This window comes from Myotis yumanensis, unplaced genomic scaffold, assembly GCF_028538775.1.
Source record: "Myotis yumanensis isolate MYYU_CA2020_CCGP unplaced genomic scaffold, mMyoYum1.0.hap1 SCAF_3, whole genome shotgun sequence".
Taxonomy (NCBI): Eukaryota; Metazoa; Chordata; class Mammalia; order Chiroptera; family Vespertilionidae; genus Myotis; species Myotis yumanensis.
Window position 1 is genome coordinate 159,459,684 of NW_027223754.1, and position 23,581 is coordinate 159,483,264.

The window sequence follows — 23,581 nt, forward strand, 5'->3', positions numbered from 1 at the left end:
TTCTGTGGGCCGCAACAAAACCCAAAAGCTTCAATTTTCATAGAAATGTAGGTTTATTTCGATAGAGACATGCTGAATACAAAGGGCTGAAATAAATAATAGTTAACATAAAATAATAGAACATTTCAATAAAAATAATATTTTTTTCTTGAACATTAACTTACCAGACACTGAATAACTGCACAAATAAGTGTAACACAAATGAACCTATTTTTCTTGTTCTCCGAAAGTGAAATATTTCCTGTTGCTCACACCAAACAAGTCAGTCCAGACTAACGACATGGCAATCGGCTGCTAAACTATTCGCTGCTAGTATTAGTGGAGAGAAATGGTGCGCCTGCGGGTAAGGCGCGTAAGGGAAATGAATGCAACACGATTATAGTGATCAGTCATTAGCGAACATTGTAGTTCATTATTAATGATGATGTGTAACAGGATATTGTAAAAATTAAGTTATAAGATTTTTGTTAAAACATTTCTTACATACTGTTATATTGGCTGGGCTGCAAAAATATTCACTGTGGGCCACATGGGGCCTGCAGGCCGCGAGTTTGACACGCTTGGTCTACCCCATTATTTCTAGGGCAGCAGGGTTAACGTTTTCCCTCTCCTGCCTCCAGCCTCCAAACCGATTGTGTTAATCAAAATTCTTGGCAGAGACAGAAGCTGTCTGGATGATGAAGTAGAAAAACAATTATTAAAATGAAGCGTTGTTGGGAGAACAGCCACTGTTGCCCAGGAATAACTCCCAAACATTAACTGGTCAGCTGCGGAAACCATGGGTGCTGCCACCAGGGATGGGTCAGAAAGTTTCTGCCACTTTTATGGCAGGAACTTGCTGCTACAGACTTCGCTGCCGTCATCAGAGAGAGCACCGCTCTGTGCCTCTTGCAGACACTCGGTCAAAGTCAGTCAGTGGAACTGTGTCACATGCCTGGGGGGCTAAGAAAGTGTTCTCAGCCCCAGAGAGGAATTCCTCTTTCTAAAGCCAGGAATTCTCCAGAGATTGAAAGAGGGCCGCAGTGAGCGGTAAATGTCTGCTCCCGAGGTCCTACCCAGGATGACCCGGGGCTCCTCTCAGTCTGAGGGGCTGGCGAAGGAGTATGGGTTTAAGCTGATGCCACATGGTGGGAGGAGAATAGGGAAGCCAGGGACACCCTCTTGCCCAGTTGGATGTGTGATAGGCAGTTACGGATGTCAGAAATCAAGGGTGAGGAAAAGCAAGGAAGGATATTCATGTGGGATATTTCTAGGGGGAACAGCTCCCTTTCTTCTAAAAGGCATCGAGAGCGTAAGACTGTTGTGTGCTTCTGGGAGAAAACCAGATCGAAGGGCCAGGTAAACTCCCTTACAGGCTCCGGGCGGGCCACTTAGTTGGATGTCAAGTTCATAGACATCTGCTTTCAGGACTGACACGGACCTCTGACTATGGGTGTAGCCAGGGCAATCACCTTGTTCAGGGGTCTAGAATAATTTAGAAGATGCCAAATGTTCTTCCCCATAGGCAGCATTCCCTTTCATTCTTCTTCTTTTTAAAAAATATATTTTTATTGATTTCAGAGAGAGAGAAACATCAATGATGAGAGAGAATCACTGACTGACTGCCCTCTGCAGGCCCCAGGATCGAGACTACAACCTGGGCATGTGCCCTGACTGGGAATGGAACCATGACCTCCTGGTTGATAGGTTGACACTCAACCACTGAGTCATGCTGGCTGGGCCCCCTCCATTCTTTCTTATCCTATAGCTCTGATGGTGAGTCTGGGGTGTGGTTAGGAGGTAAGATACAGATTTATTTCTGTTCTAATTCCAGCATTTTCTGCCAGGAAGCCTTATTTTTTTTGGGTGCTGCATGGTTTCTATTAGATTGTGGCTTCAGTCCAGCACCTGAAGGCAGTCAGTGAGTCAACAGGCACCCCCCACCCTCACCCCACCCCCAGTCCCTTCAGGGTGAGAAGACCTGCCTCTTCACCATGTGCCGCAGGGCCCCCGCCACCTCCTTGTTTCGAAGGGTGTAGATGATGGGGTTGAGCATGGGTGTGACGACTGTGTAGAAGAGGCTGAGGATGCGGTTTGTGGTCGCCGAGGAGCCTGCCTGGGGCTGGATGTAGGTGATGCTGGTCGTTCCAAAGAAGAGGCAGACCACAAGCAGGTGGGAAGAGCAGGTAGAGAAGACCTTGCGGCGGCTCTGGGTGGAGGCCATTGCCAGGATGGCGCCCAGGATGCGGACGTAAGAGGTGACAATCAGAGAGAAGGGGACCATGATGAAGACCACGGTGGCTGTCATCACAGAGATCTCGCTTCTGTGCTTCCCAGCACTTGCCAGCCTCAGGACAGGCAGGATGTCACAGAGGAAATGCGGGATGATTGGGTGATGGGGGAAAGGCAGAGTGAAGATGAGGGAGCAGTGTGTGGTGGCTGTGATGATGCCCATGAGCCAGGAGATGCTCACCATGGCCACGCAGGCCCGCCTGCTCATGAGGATGGAGTAGTGCAGGGGTCGGCAGATGGCGGCGTAGCGGTCGTAGGCCATGGCTGTGAGCAGGCAGCACTCTGAGATGCCCAGGACGATGAAGATGTACATCTGGGCTGCACAGCCCTGGAAGGAGATGGCCTGGGGATGCGGGGAGGTCAGGTCAGCCAGGATCCTGGGCACAATGTCGGTAGTGTAGAGGAGCTCCACTACCGAGAGGTGGCGCAGGAAGAAGTACATGGGCAAGTGCAGGGAAGGGCTGGCCCGGGTGAGGAGGATGATCATGGAGTTACCCAGCAAAGTGACCAGGTAACACAGAAGCACCACCCAGAACAGGGGGCCCTGCAGGGCCCTGAGGTCGGAGAATCCTAAAAGGATGAATTCAGGCAGAGTCTCATTTTCTTTAGTCATCACTTCAGGCTAGAACCTACGGCACAGCCAAGAAAGAGAAGTTTATAGGGAGTCAGCATTTCTGTGACTTAGTAAGGCACTTTTCGTACAGTCCCTCTCAATTCGACTGAGACAGTTAGGGTCTCCGCTTTATGGATGAGGCCATGGGTTTCTGAGGGGTTAAATAATTTGTCCCAGGTAATACCAAAGGAGTGGTAGGCCTGAGACTTAAATCTAGGTTTCTTGACTCCAAATTCCATGCATTTCCCATGTCCTCTAAGCTCTGGGTCCTGGGTGCAGGGCCTGACTCCCGAGTGTAGAGACCCCAGACATATACTTTGGTCTTCCTCCAGAGTGGGGATGGAGCAGCTGCTTTGGCCCAGACTTCTTTGTACAGTCTGGCTCCAAACCCTAGCCTGAAACAAACTATGTGACACCTCCACTGTAGACTCAGTTAGGGGCTGTCACAGGCTGGTGTCTTATGATCACCATGATGGGCAATGGACTTAGGATGTCAGGCAATAACGCAACTGTTGGAGATAATACTGCCCAATTGTATCATGCTTTGGAATGCTATAGAGCTCCTTTTCAAAGATTATTAGGCCATGGCCCCTGCCCTGTGAAGGGAGTGGGGCAGGGACTGGCCATATTGTACTTTGCTCTCTTCTTATTGGTCCCTGTAATTATCACTCCAGCTGCTCTGTCTCGGTGGTATCCTCCGTTTTCCCAGCCCCTAGACATTCCCAGAGTGTGCCCCCTGCAAGGAATGTTTCTATGTATCTTATTAAAATCCTACTCATCTTTCAGGCTCAGCTCAAATTCCACCATCTCTATGGCATCTTCCCTTCTCCTCGTGGTCAGAAATAATTACTCATGGCATTTCAGAATTAAAAGTGACTTTAAGTGTCATATTTCAGTGTGACAATGCTCAGATTTCATCTACAACATCTTAGAAGGCTGATGTGCAGTGTCTGTTTGAACATCTGCAGCAAAACTCACCATCTACTGAGGTAGCCCCGTCTGCCTATAGGAAAAGTCTTCATTTTACTAGTCTTGGCTAAATTCTTAGGATTTTATGGAACGTGCAAGCCCTATTTCACCAGACAGCCCTTCAAGTATTTGAAGAAAGCACCTTCATTTGGGCTCACATGAGATAGCACTTGTGTCTTGGTCCCAGAATTTTTAATTTTTTAAAAATACATTTCTTTATTGATTTCAGAGAGGAAGGGAGAAGGAGAGAGAGATAGAAACATCAATGATGAGAGAGAATGATTGATCGGCTGCCTCCTGCACACCCCCTAATGGGGATCGAGCCTGCAACCCAGGCATGTACCCTTAGCGGAATCGAGCCTGGGACCCTTCAGTCCACAGGCTGACGCTCTATCCACTGAGCCAAGCCAGCTAGGGCACCAGAATTTTTTAGATAAAGGTCTCCACTGTATAGATCCTGCAGAACAAGTTGAGGAGGTGGTCGTGGGGGTGAGGGGTCTAGAGTGAGCATCTGTTTTAATAGCTGCTATTTCCCAAGTGCCTGGCTAAAGGGCTTAATAGTCATTAAAATCTTGAGTCATGTCCTAGCCGGGTTTGCTTGGTGGTTAGAGTGTCAGCCCACGGACCTAAGGATCACAGGTTTGATTCCTGGTCAAGGGCATGTACCTCAGCTGTAGGTTCTATCCCCAGGGCACTTGCAGCAGGCAATCGGTTGACATTTCTCCCCCACCCCCCCTTCACTTTCTCTAAAAATCAATGGGAGAAATATCCTAGGGTGAGGATTTAAAAACAAACAAACAAACAAACAAACAAACAAACAAAAAACCTCGGGTCTTCACAATCGCACTATGATATAGAAGCCTATATTTTCTCCATTTTACAGATGAGCAAATGGAAGTCCAGACAATATTAGAAACTTACTTAAAAATCACAAACCTAGTAACAGAGAGTTTGGGCTCAAATCTAGGCCTGCCTAACTCCAGAGCCTATACTCTTAATCACTAAGTTATCAACTGTCTTATAGGCTAGTTTATTCACCAGAACAACTGGCATGGTACCTTGCACATGCCAAGTGTTCAGCTAAACACTTATGAGATGAATGAGTAAATCCCACTTATAAAGACGGAACCTGATTTGTCTAAAATAGGCAGCTAGTTTGATAAAGGCAAGGACACTGGGCCCAAGTCTTTTAGAAGTCTTGGTTCCCAAGATTCGAAGAGCTTTTATCACCCACATTCATCCCACATTTGAGATTAGCTCAGCAGCCTTCATCTTGAGGCAGGATAGTTTCAAACTGTCTGCCCATTGCTCATAGACTAACCTTCCTCCCATACTCACTTTGCCCTCTCACCTTATATATTTTTTTGCTTTAAGTCATTTACTCTACAGTTAACACTTAGAGATCGCTGTGTGTTGGACATTTTGCAGTATGTAACATCTCAACTGACTATATAACAAGTCTAGGAATAGTTGTTATTTAGTCATTGCAGATAGGGAAGAAGAGCTCTGAGAGCTTAAATTACTTACCTGAGATCACACTATTAGTGAGTGGCGAACACAGGATTGTTACTTGGAGCCTGAGATTTCACCACACCTACTGTATCTCCAGTGAGGCCAACAACTTCACCCTACACTCTGGAAGACAAACTCCATCTATTCAGTTTGAACAGGAGTATCTGAGTCCATTGGTCTTCTTCACTCTTGTCAATAACCTTTGAGATGCTCACACCACTTAGCTTATGGGAGAAATATTGCTATTTTCAAATAAAAAAATGTTGTGTTTGCAATGAAAAATTTTAAGAAGTAATGCTTTCAACAATAAAGATACATAAAAAAGAAAAGTTAATCAATTTAGATAATTGAGCAACTTGTCAAACTGCCTATTTGAATTATCTCATTTATGAATTGTCTATTCATATTCTTTCCCCTGCCCTCCAGAAGAAATAATGAAAATAAAGTCATTTATGATGCTGCTTATGTACGACACTACAAGATTCAAGTGACAAGCAATAAGGTCTCAAAAAGTTAATACTGGTTAAAGAGGATGGGAATATTTTTACATTTCACTGAAAATAAATGGACTACTAGAAATCTAAGCAGGGACATAGAGGAAAAAATTACAAAACCTAAAGCCAGTTACTTACTATTTCTTATTACCTAAACAACAGCATAAAATTAAAAGAAAACTGCACCTGTACTTTAATTGCTAACCTCAGTTAATGAAGTGCTCAAAAAACAAAATGCAATAAAAGAAGCTTCAAACTCCAAATGAAAAGTCTGCAAGGCTCAGATGAAAATGTGGACTGTTTTGGATTAAATTAATAAAAATAAAATTGGTTTTGTCCTTTATTGAATGGACTAAAAATTAAAACTTTATAACTATTAGACAGCTCCCTGTTTACCCCTCCCCAGGGCTATTTTTAAAGCAGAACGGCCTCCCTTCGATAAATCTTAGTGAGACAGGCAGATGGATAAATTGATTAACTAGTGGGCATGAGGATGGTTAACCTGAGGATAACTGGCTAGATGGACGATGATGAACAAAGGTGTGGCTGGCTGGCTGCATGACTGGTCAGCCCAGAGAGCCCTGGATACAGGAGGTGAGGGAGGGTCTGGAATAGAAAGCAGTTCATGAAAGTAGGTTTGGCACCTTGGGGCAAAGGAGCTGGAATTCTGGAGCCTGGTGGGGGATGTGAGGGATGGGGAGAAAGACGGCCTTAATTGAATCAAGGAGATCTGGGAGAGCACAGCCAGACAATTTGCCTTTGTTTTTTCATATATATATATTTTGTCTGAAGTATTAGTGGGAGCTTTGGAGCTTTGCATGGGGGTGGGGGAGAGAGAGAGAGAGAGAGAGAGAGAGAGAGAGAATGGGGCATGCAGGTTGTTTCATCTGTGGTCTCTGAGATGTGGACCATTAACAGGAACCCGAGAAAGAATGTCCTAAGTTTTTATCAGACATTAACCATAGACAGTACGGAGGCTATGAATGCCCACCTGGTTTACACGCCACTTGTAAACCCACAAACCTGCTCACACTGCCTTACCCCTACCACCTCACCTCACCCACCCAATTAGGCACACTACAAACATGCATACTACATGATTGTCAAACTTCTTACATGGTACGGCCCACCCCAGAGCACAACAACCCACAGATCACATTCCAAGATTTGAACAGACTGAGTGTAGACACACTTGCCTTACTGTCTTCTGTGCAATTCCATCTGGGAGAAATTGTCCAAGGCTCCCTGTCTCCTTCTCATCCCTCTTCTTGTCCAGCCAGGCTGGTGGCCTCTGACTCACACCTCTGCGAATGCAATAGTGGAGATGTGGGAACCCTCACCCGGCTCTTTTCTCCCATGACTAGGGACAGGTATTGGCCCCAAGCCCATAGAAAGGGTTTTAAGACTCTGAGTGGGCCCTGATCTGCCCTCTGTTCCCGGCAGGGTCCAGCCTTGTCAGGGAAAGGCCAAGGCTGCCCAGTATTGTGTGGAGCACTTACCTGGGGGAGATGGAAATGGCCACCCAGCCTGGGCAGGGGCTGCTGGGCACAGGCGTGGGCTCTGCGGTTCCCTCCTCCTCTCTGGAAGTCTTGGCCTCTGAGGTGCCCACAGTTATTCTCTGGCTGCTGTTGTGCCTCCACTCCCCGGGGGCCTGGGAGGCCCTGACTTGTGGGGTTTCCCTGGGTAATTCTGAGCTGAGGTAATGTCATGGGCCAGGTGATTCTGTCCATGTCCCCACTGTCTGCTGTCTCCTTTCTCCTCCCCTTAATCTCATTTTTCTTGGTGAACCTGTGTCTTCTCCCTTTCCTCACACCTAGTTCCTTTTCCTGGCTAACTTTTGTCTTCTCACTCATTGTAGGGTCTCTTTGGTCAGAAATGGCATGAGATTTGAGGGTCTCCCTCCCTTATGTTTAGAATTTCACCATGGGTAATTGGTTCCTCTGCATGAAACCGTGGCTCCCTGTCCAATGTAGATGCTTCTGGAAACTTCTAGATGTTATAACAGTGAAGTATAATTTAGTCACCTTGATCTCCATGTCTGGTTTGCCTTTTAGATGGAAAGTGTTCCAGTGAAGACATTGCCTGGCAGGGAGGGCAGGATTCCCCTCAATCGCCAGGTTCAGGTGACTGCATATGTACTTAGTGGGGTCCTGATACAGAGTTAAGCCTTCTGAATGTGTTCAGTCTGGAAGGGTGGTGAAGTTTGGGGTAGAACAGAGGTGTGACTTGCAGTAGCCTGAGCCTTTCCCTCAACACCAGGTGCCCTCTTGTTGACATTTGCTGTCTCCACTTCTTATCTCCCATTTGCTTCATTTGTGCCTACAACTCCATTGATTCTCTCATACAAGATCACTAACATTCCCGAGCTGTCAAACTTAATACTTGCCAGTTTTCATTCCTAATCTCTAAACTATCTTTGACAGATTTGATCCCCTCTCCTTTTTTTAAAAAAAATAATTGACTTTTTATAGAGAGAGAAACGGAGAAGGGGGGAGAGAGAGAAACATCAATGGTCTGCCTCCTGCACTCTCTCTACCAGGGATTGAGGCCACAGCTCAGGCATGTGCTCAGACCAGGAATTGAACCAGCAACCTTTCGGTGCATGGGATGACACTGAAACAACTGAGCCACACTGGCCAGGGCACCTCTCCTTCTTGAAACATTTTATTTTTTAACTTCTGTAACTCTCGAACATACATCTTTGGCCTCTCCTTGTTAATCCAAATGAGTGTCTTCCGTTAGATGTCTAGAGGCATCTCAAACTTATCATGTCCCCAATAGAAGTCTTGCGCCTCTCCCAAGCTTCCTCATCACAATAAGTGACTTCCTCATCACAGTAAGTTGCTACCCAGTTGCTCAGATCATTTTAGTTCATTTATTTTCTTACCACTCCACATTCAATTTCTGAGCAAATTCTGTCAGTTTTGCCTCAAATATTTAACCCCCTAAAACTACCTCTCATTATTGTTACTGCTAAAATCCTAGTTCAGCAAATTGTCTCTCAGCTGGGCCATTCCCATTCTCTACAATCCTGTCTCCTCCCAGCCAGGGTGATATTCTCCAAATGTGTCAGATGATGTAATTTCCCTCCTTTTAAATGCCCCCATAGCTAAATAGCTTCTTATTATAAATAGAATAAAATGCAAAATTCTTCCCTTAATTTATATGACCCCCATAATTTGGCCCCTATGTATTAAGCATGGCTTTTTATTCTGATGTTTTGACATCTGGGGCTGTAGTGACCCTGATTAGACTTATCTGCAAGCATGTCTTTCATATACACACCAACCAATCCAGAGTCCATATCCTCAGCTACCACCTTTGTTAGCTTCTGACACTCTGATCCAATATTTCCCTGCCCTACTCATCCCAGGCCAGGAATCAGACAGCTAGAGACAACCCCTACACCCAGAGCCCATTGGAATGATTCACACTAGGAATCCTAAACCTGATTAGTCTGCTAACCCTGCTTTATCCATTCCATCCCGTGAAAATCACAACAAAGGCTTTGCCCACATTACCCCTGGCTCCCTCTGCCTCCGCTCAGCCCTGGTGCTTTTCCGTGTGGATCTGCATGGTGTGGCCTGGCCCCCTCCTCTTGGGAACAGTGAGAAACAAACCATCTTTTTCCGTGGCAATTGTCTCCTGCTCTGTTGTCCTCACCATGGTGGGATAATAATAAAATCTTCATTTTAAAAACACTCTGCTCTTGTCTTTCTTGTCCACAATGCTCCAGCCACACTGGCCTTCTGTTTCTTCCACAAACACAGTTCTTTTGTCCTGCTGTTTCCTCTGTCCAGAGGCTCTGACCCTAGATCTTCCCTCAGGTGCCTTCTCATTATTTAAATCTCCGCTCAAATTCCACCTCTTTAGAAAGGTGTTCTCAAAGTGCCCTAAACCGAGTAGCACCACACTCTGGCCACCTTATTCATATTCTTTATTGCATGCACCTCCATCAGAATTTAATGTCAGTTTTTTTGTTTGTGTAGTTAGTGCATGTCTCCCCTTCTAGAAAGTACGCTTCATGCAGGCGAGGACTTTGCTGGGTTCATAGCTTCAGACTTAGAGGAGGAGCTGGGAAGAAGCTTAGCTGAGGCGCTTTGATGGGCATTACAGATTGCTCATTCAGCTCCAGTCCAAGACTTCCTGTCCCCTGGGGTCTGGAGGTTAGAAAGCTAAAGACTGTACTTATTCCCAAAACTTATTTATAGCTCAGGTTCTACTTTTGACCTAGTTTCCACCAAGCTGAAGTCTGTGTGAGCTAGGGAAGGCAGAAGAAATGAAGCAGAGGCTGTGCTCATTTTTAAAAAAATTTAAAAAATATTTTTATTGATTTAAAAGAGGATGAGATGGAAACATCAATGATGAGAGAGAATCATTGATTGGCTGCCTCCTGCACGCCCCACTCTTGGGATCGAGCCTGCAGCCTGGGCATGTGCCCTTGACCGGAATCAAATCCAGGACCCTTCAGTCCACAGGCTGATGTTCTATCTGCTGAGGGCTGTGTTTATTTTGTTTCTGTTGTTTCTCCTGACAGATATAGTTGTATGTGTGTGTGTGTGTGTGTGTGTGTGTGTGTGTGTGTGTGTGTGTGTCAGTGGTAGCAGGCGTCTCAAGCACTGTGGGTGTCAAGAGTCAGGGCCCGGAGCATCCATTTTGGCTGGCGTGAGTAGAGGTGCAGGTGATGTGGTTGTGGAGCCAGAAGCCGGGCACTGACTTCCTAATGTCCTACCTTGTGATCTTGACAGTGGTAGCAGATTCCTTGGCAGGTCTGATCTACAGTGTTGTTCTAAAACTTTTCTCAGAAGCTTAGCTGAGAATCTTCTCTTCCAGTCCTTCTGTTAACATTGTATTGTAAGTACCTAGTTTTCTGAATTAAATATTTCTGTTTAAATCCTGATAGATACACTGATACAGAATTTAGTATCAGAGATGGCTGCAAGGATGGGAATATAGGACTGATCATTAGATTTCACTGGGTTTAAGGACAGTGAGGAGCCAGGTTCCATCAGAGGATGGAAAAACTGGTCTGGTAGTCTTGGCTTTCAGTCACGAAACAGTGACATAAACGGTTATTTATTGTCCCCTGAAGTGCCACTGAATTATGGCTTCATAGCATAGTATTCTGGACACAGGAAGCAGATGACAGTGGGTTTGGGCCGCTTTTTATAACTGCTGTAGACAGCTCAAAGAAAGACATGGACAGGTTCAGGATTTTTAGGTTTCCAGCTACGCACTGAAAACTAGGGTCCTAAAGCAAAATAGGGCTTCTAGCTGATCCAGGCTGCAATGCAGCTCTGCCTTGCTTTTATGTCAAAGGGGATCTAAAGGTGTTACATCCCAGGAGAATTATAGTAGAGGCCTCAAAGGATTTAGAGAAAATCCATGCCCTCTTCAGCAAATAACAGTTGTACTTTTGAGAAATGACTCCTTGTTTGTTATTTGGTCCCTGGTAGAAGATGAACATCTGACCATGGGACACCAGGTGACCATACAGCCTGAGCTGCTCTCATGACCTAGGTGTTTCTGATGGATAAAGTTGTATATCTCAGCGGCAATACTACTAATGAGAATACTGCCTTTTAGTGTGGTGTTCTGGAATTCTGCAGTAGCCCCTTGGCACAGATCATTAGATCCTTGCAACAACCCTCTGGGGACGAGGGGCAGCTATTGGCCATTTTGTTATTCTCTTCTCTACTATTTGTACTTCTCAGACCTTTGTGATCAGCAACACTCAGGTGTTTTCTAAACTTCAGCACACAACTTGTTCTTTCATCTTTTCATGCACTTGCACATATTGTTCCTGTGGAACAGTCTCATTCACGTTATTAAAATCCTACTTACTCTTCAAGATTCAACTCAAATTCCATGTTTGCTATGAGACCCATCTTTATTTCTTTTGATTAGAAGTAATTACCTATGAAAGCTGAAAGGGAATTTTGAGGTTACATAGTCTTAGATGAATCATATAATCTTGAATATTTGAATATTTTTTACATTTGAGGTTTTGATTTCCTCTGATTATTAGAAATTTCTTTGTTACATTGAGCCATGATTTTTCTCTTTATCAATCTCACCCATTGCTTCTATTTTTAACTCTTGGGACTTTATTTTATTTTTTGTTAATACTCACTCAAGGATATTTTGTCTCATTGCTTTTCAGAGAAAGAGAGAGTGGAAGGGGAGGAGAGAGGGAAGGGGGAAGAGAGGGAAAGAGAGAAACATCAATGTGAGAAAGACACATGATTAGTTGCCTCCCTCAGGTGCCCTGAACAGGGCTGGGGATTGAACCTGTAACCCTAGTATATGCTCTTGACCCAGAATAGAACCCGAGACCCTTTGGTTTATGGGTCGATGCTCTAACCTTTGAGCAACACTGGTCAGGGCTTGTTATTGCTCTTTTGACCTTTGACTGGGACTCCATTTATACCTAAAATAGACTATTTAATATTGACCCACAGCACTTTGATGCTCTGTCCTACATATTCACCCTCCTCACCTTCCTGTTTCAATTTGGATAATTTCCATGGACCTTTCTTCAAGTTCACTAATATTTTCCTCTGCTGTGTCAAGTCTACTGATGAGCCCATTGAGAAAATGCTTCATCTCTGATATTGTGTCCTTTATTCTTAGCATTTCTCTTTAACAAATTCTTATTGTTTCTCTCTTTGATGAAATTCTCCATTTTTTCATGCCTGTTGTCCACATTTTAAACTAGGTACAAGCACATATTAATTACAGTATTTTAAAGTTCCAACTTTTGGATCATCTTTGGTTCAGTTGATGGTTCTATTTCTTTTTTAAAAAAAAATATATTTTATTGATTTTTCACAGAGAGGAAGGGAGAGAGATAGAGAGTTAGAAACATCGATGAGAGAGAAACATCGATCAGCTGCCTCCTGCACATCTCCTACTGGGGATATGCCTGCAACCAAGGTACATGCCCTTGACTGGAACCGAACCCGGGACCTTTCAGTCCGAAGGCTGACGGTCTATCCACTGAGCCAAACCGGTTTCGGCAATGGTTCTATTTCTTGACAATGTTTCCTGCCCTTGCTTTTGGTGTGTCTTTTAATTTTTTGTTTTTATGAATTTATCTTACAAAAACATTTACAGTAACACACACACAACAGCATCATTTGTAGAAGGACCTCAGCCTACCTTGGACAGTCTGGTATGTCTTCAACGTTTTTTTTTTACACTAGGCCTTTATTATTTTTTTAAATAGACAAAATTTCAGAGCAATTTTAGGTTCACAGCAAAATTGAGCAGAAGGTACAGAGATTTCTTATATGCTCTCTGTGCCCACACATGCACAACCTCCCCCACTATCAACATCCCCTACTGGAGTGGGACATTTGTTACGATTGATGAACCTACATTGACACGTCACTATCACCCAGAGTTCATAGTTTACACTGGTGTTGTACATTCTAATACATTTATTATTATTATTATTATTGAGAATATAAGTGTGAGACACACTTGTTATTCCCATATTACAAATGAAAAGACCGAAGTTTAGAGAGGTTAAGTCACATGCTGAAGATTATGAAGCAGTAACTAGAACTTAAGTTTATTTGACTCATGAATATGTTAGAGTCCTTTCAGCAACAAGTAAGAAAAACCTGATTCAAATTGGTTTGACAATAAATAAACACATTTCATTACATAAAAGGAAGTCCACAGGCAGGTGGTCTTCAAAGTATGTTGACTTGGTGGTTCATTAGTGTCCTCAGGCAGTCATAATTCAGAGAAAGGATAGAGACCACCTCTTTCTGAGGCTCTTCCGTATAAGAAGAAAACTGTGGTGGTTAATTTTATGTGCCAATTTCACTAAATTATAGTGCCTAGTTGTTTGTTCAAACATTGGTCTAGAAGTTGTTATAAAGTTACTAGAGGCCCGGTGCATGGAATTCGTGCACTGGAGGTGTGTGTGTGTGTGTGTGTGGGGGGTCCCTCAGCCTGATTGTGAGAGGGTGCAGGCCAGGCCAAGGGACCCCACTGGTGCACGATCAGGTCCAGGAGGGGCATGGGAGGTTGGCCAGCCAGGGAGTGACCACAGGAGGGCTCCAAGGCATGTCGGCTCATCTCACTCAGTCCTGATCAGCTGGACCCCAGCAGCAAACTAACCTACCAGTCGAAGCGTCTTCCCTCTGGTGGTCAGCGCACATCATAGCAAACGGTTGAGTGGCCTTAGCATATCATTAGCATATTACACTTTGATTGGTTGAATGGACACTTAGCATATTAAGCTTTTATTATATAGGATTTTAAAGAAGTGAGCCTCTGATGGAGATGCAGAAAGGCTTTTACTTGGTCCCTTTCATGCCTGTCATCAATTATTGTCCACTTATCACTCAAGTAACCTATTAAACTTAATTTATAGTTTCATGTCTTCATTTAATATTATCAATTAAAAGATGTAACAATCATATTGATAACATTTCTGAAAAAAATATTGCATAGTTCTACCACCCTAATATGGCTATAATTAATTTTTACATATTAATTTCTAGGTTGGGTAATGCTGACTCATTTCACATACTTTCAGTTTTTCCTTCTTAACACATATGGTAAGTGTTAGATTGTTGACCATAACTTACTAAACCAGTTGTGTACTGTTGGACATTTGTTTCCATGCTTTTTGCTTTTTTAAGTACTTCTGCAACCAACAGCTTTATGTATATGATTTTGCTTTTGTTCAATTACTTCTATAAGATAAATTTCCAAGATACTAAGCATCAGAACATTTCTCTCTCTCTCTCTCTCTTTTTAAATCCTCACCAAAGGATATTTTCCCCCATTGATTTTCAGAGAGAGTGAAAGGGAAGGAGGATGAGGGGAGAGAGAGAGAGAAACATTGATGTGAGAGACACATTGACTGGTTGTCTGAAGGGCGCTGAGCAAACCTGCAATGGAGGAATGTGCCCTTGACCTGGAATCAAAACCTTGACCCTTTGGGTCCTTGGGCTGATGCTCTACTCACTGAGCAAAACCCGCCAGGGCTCTTTATATCTCTTGCTAAGTTTTATCATGATGCTTTCAGATTGGACACAAGTGGCAAGCTAAACTTCCTTTCCTAGAGTTCAGCTAGGGTTCTTCTTACCCTCTCTTTTAAAAAATTAAGTTGGTCAACATGAACAGATAGGTTGCATTATGTTTGCTAGCCTCACATTGTCCTGAGCAAGCAGGAAGTGTTAGCTGTGACAGTTATTTTGTTCTTTGTAATGCAAACGCCAGACTTAATGTTCCCATTTCAAAGAAGCATCCACTTCAGAGACAGCCTTCTCCAATACACCCATGTCAGCCACTAGGTAGAGCCAGGCCAAATCCCCCCACCGAAGTCCCTTTGTTTAGAGATCTTGGTTGATTTTATAACTGATCATTTAGGCTACTAGGTTCTTTTCTCTTCTGCACTTCAAATTCTTGCTCGTATGCTTTAAATTCACTGACTAAGAGTGAGCCCTGAAACCCTGGGTCCCTACCTAGTCCCCCATGAAAGGCCTGTGCACCCTCTCTCTCTGTTAACCGTGATTGTTTTGTTCTGATTAAAGAAGCACATTCTAACCTACCAGGCAGCTGCACTCAGGACCTGGGAGCTCACCAGGAAATGTGGCCCATCCTGGGTAGCTGCCTATTCTCATGGAAAGATGAACAACCTTGTTGCAGAAACCAGAGGCACCAGCCCTTTGAAAACCCCAGCCCTTTGCATCCCTACAGGCCTTTGCAAACCCCTAGCCTGCATTACGTGTAATCTGCCCATTTTGTGTACCTATTCTTATCCCTTTTGCCTACTTCCCCACGTAATCTTTGTCCTTCTACCCAAAATAAGCAGCTGGCTTATGGTGTGGGGCAGAACAGATTTTAGTGGATGACCTGCTGCTCTCCCACTCTGCCAGCAGTACTGGAATAAACACTCATATATGATTCAACCCTGTCTCTGCTGAATTGGCTCAAGTCGTGACAGGCAGCCCGGACCCACTGATTATTGTCTGGTTACACAACCACATGGGTCATGTTTTCCTACCTTTTTAAGCATCTCATGTATCTCTCAGTGAGTCAGTTCCAGATTTAGAATTGCTGTCATCCATTGAGATTCTTGGTCTCTTGGCCATAGTAGGGAGAAGAAACTCTTGATAAATCTCTGTGTCTTATTATCCTAAAAAATAATCTCTCTGTGACATCAGCAGAATGGTAGTGTGAGAGGTCCTTCTGGGTTCTCCCCTTGAAGTTTTAAGTCGGACAGCGATAATTCAACAAAGGATTTCCCGCTCAACACACAAGCATGTCTGAGAGATCTGCGTGTTGAGACATCTGAAGGTGGGTGAGTAGGAGCGAATAAGGGAAGCAGTAAGAGGGGAGAGCAGAGACAGGGCCATGGATGCAATCTGGAGCTCACTGTGGCTTGTGCGAGCAGGGGACAAATCAGGCTGCAGCGTGCGCACTCTGAAGCCCCCAGGAGCAGAGAGGTAGCATAGCCATTGCTGCCTGGGTGGTCAACACATACTGTGGCTGAACCCAGTGACCAGGGCAGAAGCGGAACACAGAGGTGTGGCCGCTGTGGTCTAGCAGCCACCATTGCCAGGCAGACAAAGCTACAGAGCCTGGCCCATCCCATGCATTCCCAGAGCTAGCAGCAGGCCCTAGAAGCTGTAGCAGTTAGGTGTCGAGTTACAGAGCACACTCTCCACAGCCCTGAGAACTGGAGAGGCAGAAGAATGCCTCTCTGAGTGGCAGGCGCACGCTGTGGCGAATCCCAGTGACAGGGGTGGCGATACAGAGGCGAGGCAGCTGGGATCTGGCAGTTACCATTACTAGGAGGAGAACAAAGCCACAAACGCATGAGCCAGCCTCTCCCAGCCCACCCCTCCCCCAGCCATCATGGCAGAGCTCAGTGGGGGTACCTGAGATACCCCAGGCTGTACTGCTGGCAGCATCTAGGGGGCAACTCTGGGATTTCACAGGCTCTGAACCCCAGTGCCCACCATATTCCCCCTCAGGGTGGTGCCCTGAGACCAAGGTGACCTGGTCACAGAGGAGATGCCCACCTCCCCAGGGAATACAGGGCATTTCCACCTCCCCTCAGAGATTCGAGATACCAGAGAAGTGAAGAGAAACTAAAAACTTGTGCTTCAGTGCCACCTACTGGAAAATAAAAGAAATATTTCTTATCAACCTGCTAAACAGAGAAGTGATAAACACTCTTAAAAAAAGCAGATTTCGCCCTAGCCGGTTTGGCTCAGCGGATAGAGCGTCGGCCTGCGGACTCAAGGGTCCCAGGTTCGATTCCGGTCAAGGGCATGTACCTGGGTTGCGGGCACATCCCCAGTAGGGGGCGTGCAAGAGGCAGCTGAATCGATGTTTCTCTCTCATCGATGTTTCTAACTTGCTATCCCTCTCCCTCTCCCTTCCTCTCTGTAAAAAAAAAAATCAATAAAATATATATTTAAAAAAAAAAAAAAAAAAAAAAAAAAAAAAAGCAGATTTCATCCACTCATCTAATGATGGGTACTTGGGCTTTGCTATGGTAAATAATGCTGCTATGAACATAGGGGTACATATGTCAACAATAAAAAAAGCAGATTTCATTCTCATAAATGCCTAGGCAGAGAAATAATCCATCAGATACCATGAATAACCAAGGTAACAAGGCAGCTCAGAAAGAAAATGAAAAATCTCCAGAAAATAAACTTAAAGACATGGAAATGCATGATTTAAATGACAGAAAATTCAAGATTGCAGTTCTGAAAAAATGCAATGAAATATAAGAAAACTCAGATAGGCAGCTTAATGAACTCAGACATAAAATGAACAAAGAAAAAGAGTACTTTATTAAAGAGATTCCATATTTAAAAAGGACTAAATAGAAAATCTGGAGCCGAAGAACTCAATAAAAGAGATGAAGAACTAGCTAACAAGCTTAGGAAATAGAGCTGATGGAGGAAAGAACTAGTGATAGTGAAGATAGAAATCTAGAAATGATAAAGATGGAAGATTTGAGAGTAAAAAAAAAAAGAGAGAGAAAAACTATCTGACTCCATCAGAAAGAGCAAGCTATACTAATAATAGAGGAATATGTAAATTGTCCAGGATGCCATCACAGTAACAGTAATGACCAGCAGGCTGCCTGGGGCGATCAGGCCAGCAGGGGGGTTAGTGAGGGACGACCAAATGACTGAACAGCAGGCTGCGTGGGGCGACCAGTCTGACGGGGGGACAGTTGGGGACCACCAGGCTGGCAGGGAGGGGCAGTAAGGGGTGACCAGGCCAGCGAGGGGGGGGGAGTTCGGGGTGATCAGGCAGGCAGGCAGGCAGGTGAGCAGTTAGGAGCCAGTGGTCTCAGATTGTGAGAGAAATAGTCCATATTTCCTCCATCTGATCAGTTCTATTTCCTAAGCTCGTTAGTTAGTTCTTCATCTCTTTTATTGAGTTCTTCAGCTCCAGATTAGGCCTGATCTCCGGGATCGGGCTTAAATCGGCAGTCAGACATCCCCCGAGGCGTCCTGGATTGGAGAGGGTGCAGGCTGGGCTGAGGGGACTCCCTCTCCCAGTGCATGAATTTTGTGCACCGGGCCTCTAGTATAAGAATAATAGTTATACTAGAAGAAGAGAGTGAGAAGTGAACAGAGAACCAATTCAAACAAACAAAATTGACGAGAATTTTACAAACCTATGGAAAAATCTGGATCCTCAAATCCAAGAAGCAAAGAGAACAACTAATTAACTCAATCCAAAAGACCTTCTCTAAGGCACATTATATTAAAACTGCAAAAGTTAATGATAATGGGCCGCATTGCTCCACGCCTCTGGGACCATGCTGTGCTGGCTGTGGCCGCCTGCCAAGACGCTGGGCCACTGCAGCCTTACAGGACCCTGTCCCAGCAGCTGGACTGCAACAGGGATGGCATGGTGAACATCTGCGAGCTGCAAGAGAGGCTCTAGAACCTGGGCAACCGCCTGGGCCAGGACGCCGAGGAGAGAATTTTTACTACTAGTGATATCGACAAAGATGGGAAGCTGGATTTTGAAGAATTTATGAAGAACCTTACAGACCATGAGAAAAAAAATGAAATTGGCATTTAAGAGCTTGGACCAAAATAATGATGGAAAAATTGAGGCTTCCGAAATTGTCCAGTCTCTCCAGATATTAGGGATAACTATTTCTGAAAAACAAGCAGAGTCGATTCTTCAAAGCATTGATAGTGATGGAACGATGACAGTGGGCTGGGAGGAATGGAGGGACTACTTCTTACTTAATCCTGTTACAGATATCAAGGGAATTATCTGTTTCTGGAAACATTCCACTGGTACTGACATAGGAGACAGTTGAACTATCCCGGATGAATTCATGGAAGATGAAAAAAAGTCGGGACAGTGGTGGATGCAGCTTCTGGCGGGAGGCATTGCGGGTGCCATCTCCCGCACAAGCACTGCGCCCTTGGACCGTCTCAAAGTCATGATGCGGGTCCATGGTTCAAAATCTGACAAAATGAACATATACGGTGGCTTCCGGCAGATGGTGAAAGAAGGAGGTATCTGCTCCCTTTGGAGAGGAAACGGCACAAATATTCTTAAAATTGCCCTGGAGACGGCTGTCAACTTCTCAGCACATGGACAGAACAAGAAGATGCTTACTGAGGAAGGACAAAAAACAGGGACCTTTGAGAGATTTGTTTTTGGTTCCATGGCCGGAGCACCTGCACACACGTTTATTTATCCTATGGAGGATTTGAACACCACACTGGCCGGGGGCAGAACTGGGCAGTACTCTGGCCTGTTCCATTGTGCCAAGAAGATTTTGAAACACGAGGGCATGGGAGCTTTCTTCAAAGGTTATATTCCCAATTTACTAGGCATCAGCCCTTACGCAGGTATGGACCTTGCTGTGTATGAGCTCTTGAAGTCCCATTGGCTGGATCATTTTGCCAAAGACACGGTGAACCCCGGAGTGGCAGTGTTGCTGGGGTGTGGCACCTTGTCCAGCACCTGTGGGCAGCTGGCCAGCTACCCATTGGCTTTGGTGAGAACACACATGCAGGCTCAAGCTATGACCGAAGGAAGCCCACAGCTGCACATGGTTGGCTTCTTTCCACGAATCATTTTCAAAGATGGGATACCGGGACTTTACTGAGGCATCACCCAAAATTCATGAAGGTGCTCCCGGCTGCAGGCGTCAGCTATGTGGTTTATGAAAATATGAAACAAACTTTAGGAGTCACCCAGAAATGATATGTTGAAGTTTTTGTTTGCTTTAGCGCTATTATACTGAAACTAGAGGCCCAATGCATGAAGATTCATGCAAGAATGGGCCTTCCTTCCTGTGGCTGCCACCACCGCCTTCGCTTGGAGCGCCTTTCTGCCTTTGTTCAGGCCCAGAGCTGCCTTTCCACCTTCCCATGCTGCCCAGAGGCCTGGAGTGGCTGGGGCGGTGTGGAATGCCGGCTGCTCGGCGCCTGCGCATGCAAATTAACTTGCCATTTTTTGTTGGATTAATTTGCATACTCACGCCTGATTGGCTGGTGGGTGTCACGAAGGCATGGTCAATTTGCATCTTTCTCTTTTATTAGTGTAGATTCTCAGTAATCTCTAGAAGGACTTTTTCTTCTAGAATTGCAAGTTGATGGCAAAAGAAGTATTTTTTCACAAAAAGGAAGAGCTTATCAATGATCATTTAAACATTTGGGCTCAATTTTCTACATACAGGAATGTTTAAAAAAATCATAGTTTTGATAAGCTCATACAATTTTAAAAAGCCAGAAAATTGAATTTTATCTCTTCTTCTTACTCCTTTCTACAAATCTCTGCCCTGAGTCCTCAATCTGAAACATGAACCTGCTTGAACTAAATCTGTTTTGTGTGGTGGAATCATAAATCATCCATCTTTATTTTTGGATGGTTCAAGTTTATGACAGCTTCTTTATACTTGTCTTTTTCTTAAATGCAAGATGATTGGAAAACCTTAACACTTAAACTGTTTTATATATTTTGAATGCCTTTGTAGACTTCTTAACATTTCCTTATAGAGCTGTTAATAGAAAGTCATTGCATGAAAGACATACCTTCTGGCAGCCAAATAAATATAGGGTTTCTATTCTTACCTTCCTTTAAGCTGAATAAGAATGAACATAAGTGGCTGGATTTCAAGGCATGCAAATACCCTAGTCTATTGATATCATTTTTGTATAAGGAGGAGTGATGAAATAATACTTATTTCTGTGGGCCTTTTTTTTTCTTTTCCTTGCACTGTAATTTTGTTCCTAAGAGGACAAACAGACTGTCAGCATATTCCTGTTACGTTATCAACACAAGGCAACTTATTTGAAGGGTTCTGTTTATATTCTATCTTTGCTTTGAAAAGTACCAGGAAACAAAACATTTTTATGGAGATCAGCTTTTGAGGAGCGTCTCTCTTTTTTTTCCATCCTTTGTTTCCTACTTGAATCAGATTTAACTAGGAAGGTTTCTGGGGACCATTCTTTGTCATCTGAAATGTCTTAATTACTTGAAGTGGGTTGATCATGGGTGAATGACATTCCCTGTCCTCCCTCCCTGTTGAATTTCTTTGAACCTGCAATTCTCCACTTTGGGCAGCACAAACCTAAGAGAATAGTACATATTAGTAGTAGCAAATATTAATCTTCCATATTAGGTACTTATATTTAAACAAAAGGCCCAATTTATGAATATACACATTCATAAGCTCTCTTGCCCCAAGTTTTAGAACATGTTATGATATAGAAAACTTAATTTTTAATATTGATAGCATGTTTTTATTTTATTAGATCTATTTTTTTGTAATCAACTATCTTTTCTGATTTATGTGATTAGGACTTGGAATAACATTTATTAGTTGAAGTTATTCTTACCATTTTTAAAAATTTAGTTTCTAAACTTGTTTGATTTCTAGTAATTGCTGTTATAAATTGCCAACATTTTAGTGAAAATTTAGTGACATAATAGGCATTTACTGTCTTTGAATCTACCTCTTGTATTTTATGAACCAAAGAGAAATGTTGGACTTGTCTTTGTGAAACATATTCCAAAATATAGTTTTCATTATATAAGTTATGACTGATACATGGCTCAGTATTTTTATAATACATATAAGCATGGGACTCTGTCTTTTGAGTGGTTTGTACTTTGGAGTAATACATAAATGATAATATTAAGGTACATGATTAGCTCTTTCTTTTTTTACTCATAAACAATTATGGAATGGACAACTGACATTTCAAGCTACTGAAACATTATCATTGTTCATTATGAATTTAAATTGTGTGCTATTTAACATTTGTAAGGAGTGAATGTGATTTATCTGTGCAGCTTGTATCTTTTGAAATAATGATCTTGTATCTTTTGAAAAGAGCTCAGAGTTGAAGATAGATTATTTCTGGCATCAGTGAATATTTACTTTTCATTTATATTAAAAAAGATATGTATTTGTTTTAAAAAATTAATGATAAAGAATTCTTAAGAAATCTAGGGAAAAGAAGATGGTGACTTAAAAAGAAAATCCCATTAGATTATTATTGGATTTTTCAGCAGAAACTCTACAAGCTGGGAGAAAGTGGAAGCAAATATTCCACTATTGAAACTGTTGAAAAAGATAAATTACCAGCCAAGAACAATATATCCAGTAAAGTTATCCTTTAGATATTAAGGAGAAATAAAGACTTTTCCAGACATACAGAACTTGAGGGAATTTACCATTGCAATACATACATTACAGGAAATAGTGAAGGGGGTTATTCTACCTTAAACAAAAAGCAAAAGGTCATAAAGCTATGTGTAAGATCACCAACAGGCAGACAGAAGCAGGTTATTGCAACCCTTTTTTCAAAATAGGGTACTATACACTTAATATCACATAAAGGTTAAAGGAAATAAAAACATTTAAAAGAGACAGGAAGAAGACAATAGTTTCTGCAATTAGGAAATAAACTCACAGCATAAAAAGGGATAATTTGAGACAATGAAAACATAAAAGGGGAGGGGTTAAGGTCTGAATTTGCACAGGGGAATGGGGATAAGATGCAGTCAGAGGAAAAAGGGCTACTGTATATAGGAAACTTACTTTTGCATAAACCTAATGGTAACCACACATAAAAATCTAGAACTGAGACATATAACATAAAAAGAAAGGGGACAGAGGACAAATATCAATACCACCAAAGTAAAATAGCAGACAGAAACACAAGGGTAAAGAAACAATGGAGACACAGAGGTATCAGAAAATAAAAGATAAAATGGTATAGGAAATCTTCATACATCAATAGTCACCCTACCTGTAAATAGACTGAACTCATTAATAAAAAGGCAGAGAGTAGCAGATTGGATCAAAAAACAAAACTCAACCATATACTGCCTTTAGGAGACACATCTCAGCTGCAAGAACAAATCTAGACTCAATATGAAAGGGTGGAAAAATGATACTCCACGCAAATGGCATCCAGAGAAAAGTGAGTGTACCCGTACTTATATCTATAAAATAGATTTCAAGATAAAATAGGTAACAAGAAACAAAGATGGATATATTTTATTTTTATTTTTTAAATATATTTTTATTGATTTCAGAGAAGAAGGGAGAGAGAGAGAGAGAGAGAGAGAAACATCAATGATGAGAATCATCGATCAGCTGCCTCCTGCATGCCCCCTACTGGGGACCACGCCCGAAACCTAAGCATGTGCCCTTGACCGGAATCGAACCCGGGACCCTTCA

General features: G+C 43.2%; 1 protein-coding gene and 1 pseudogene across 1 annotated transcript; one reads left to right on the forward strand and one right to left on the reverse strand.

Moving 5' to 3' along the window:
• Positions 1-1,945: 1,945 nt before the first annotated feature.
• On the reverse strand, positions 1,946-2,884 carry OR10P1 (olfactory receptor family 10 subfamily P member 1). The gene has a single exon (XM_070407670.1). The coding sequence runs from the start codon at positions 2,882-2,884 to the stop codon at positions 1,946-1,948; it is 939 nt and encodes a 312-aa protein (XP_070263771.1).
• A 15,761-nt stretch (positions 2,885-18,645) lies between these two features.
• On the forward strand, positions 18,646-20,091 carry LOC139006388 (mitochondrial adenyl nucleotide antiporter SLC25A24-like; annotated as a pseudogene).
• The last annotated feature ends 3,490 nt before the right edge of the window (positions 20,092-23,581 follow it).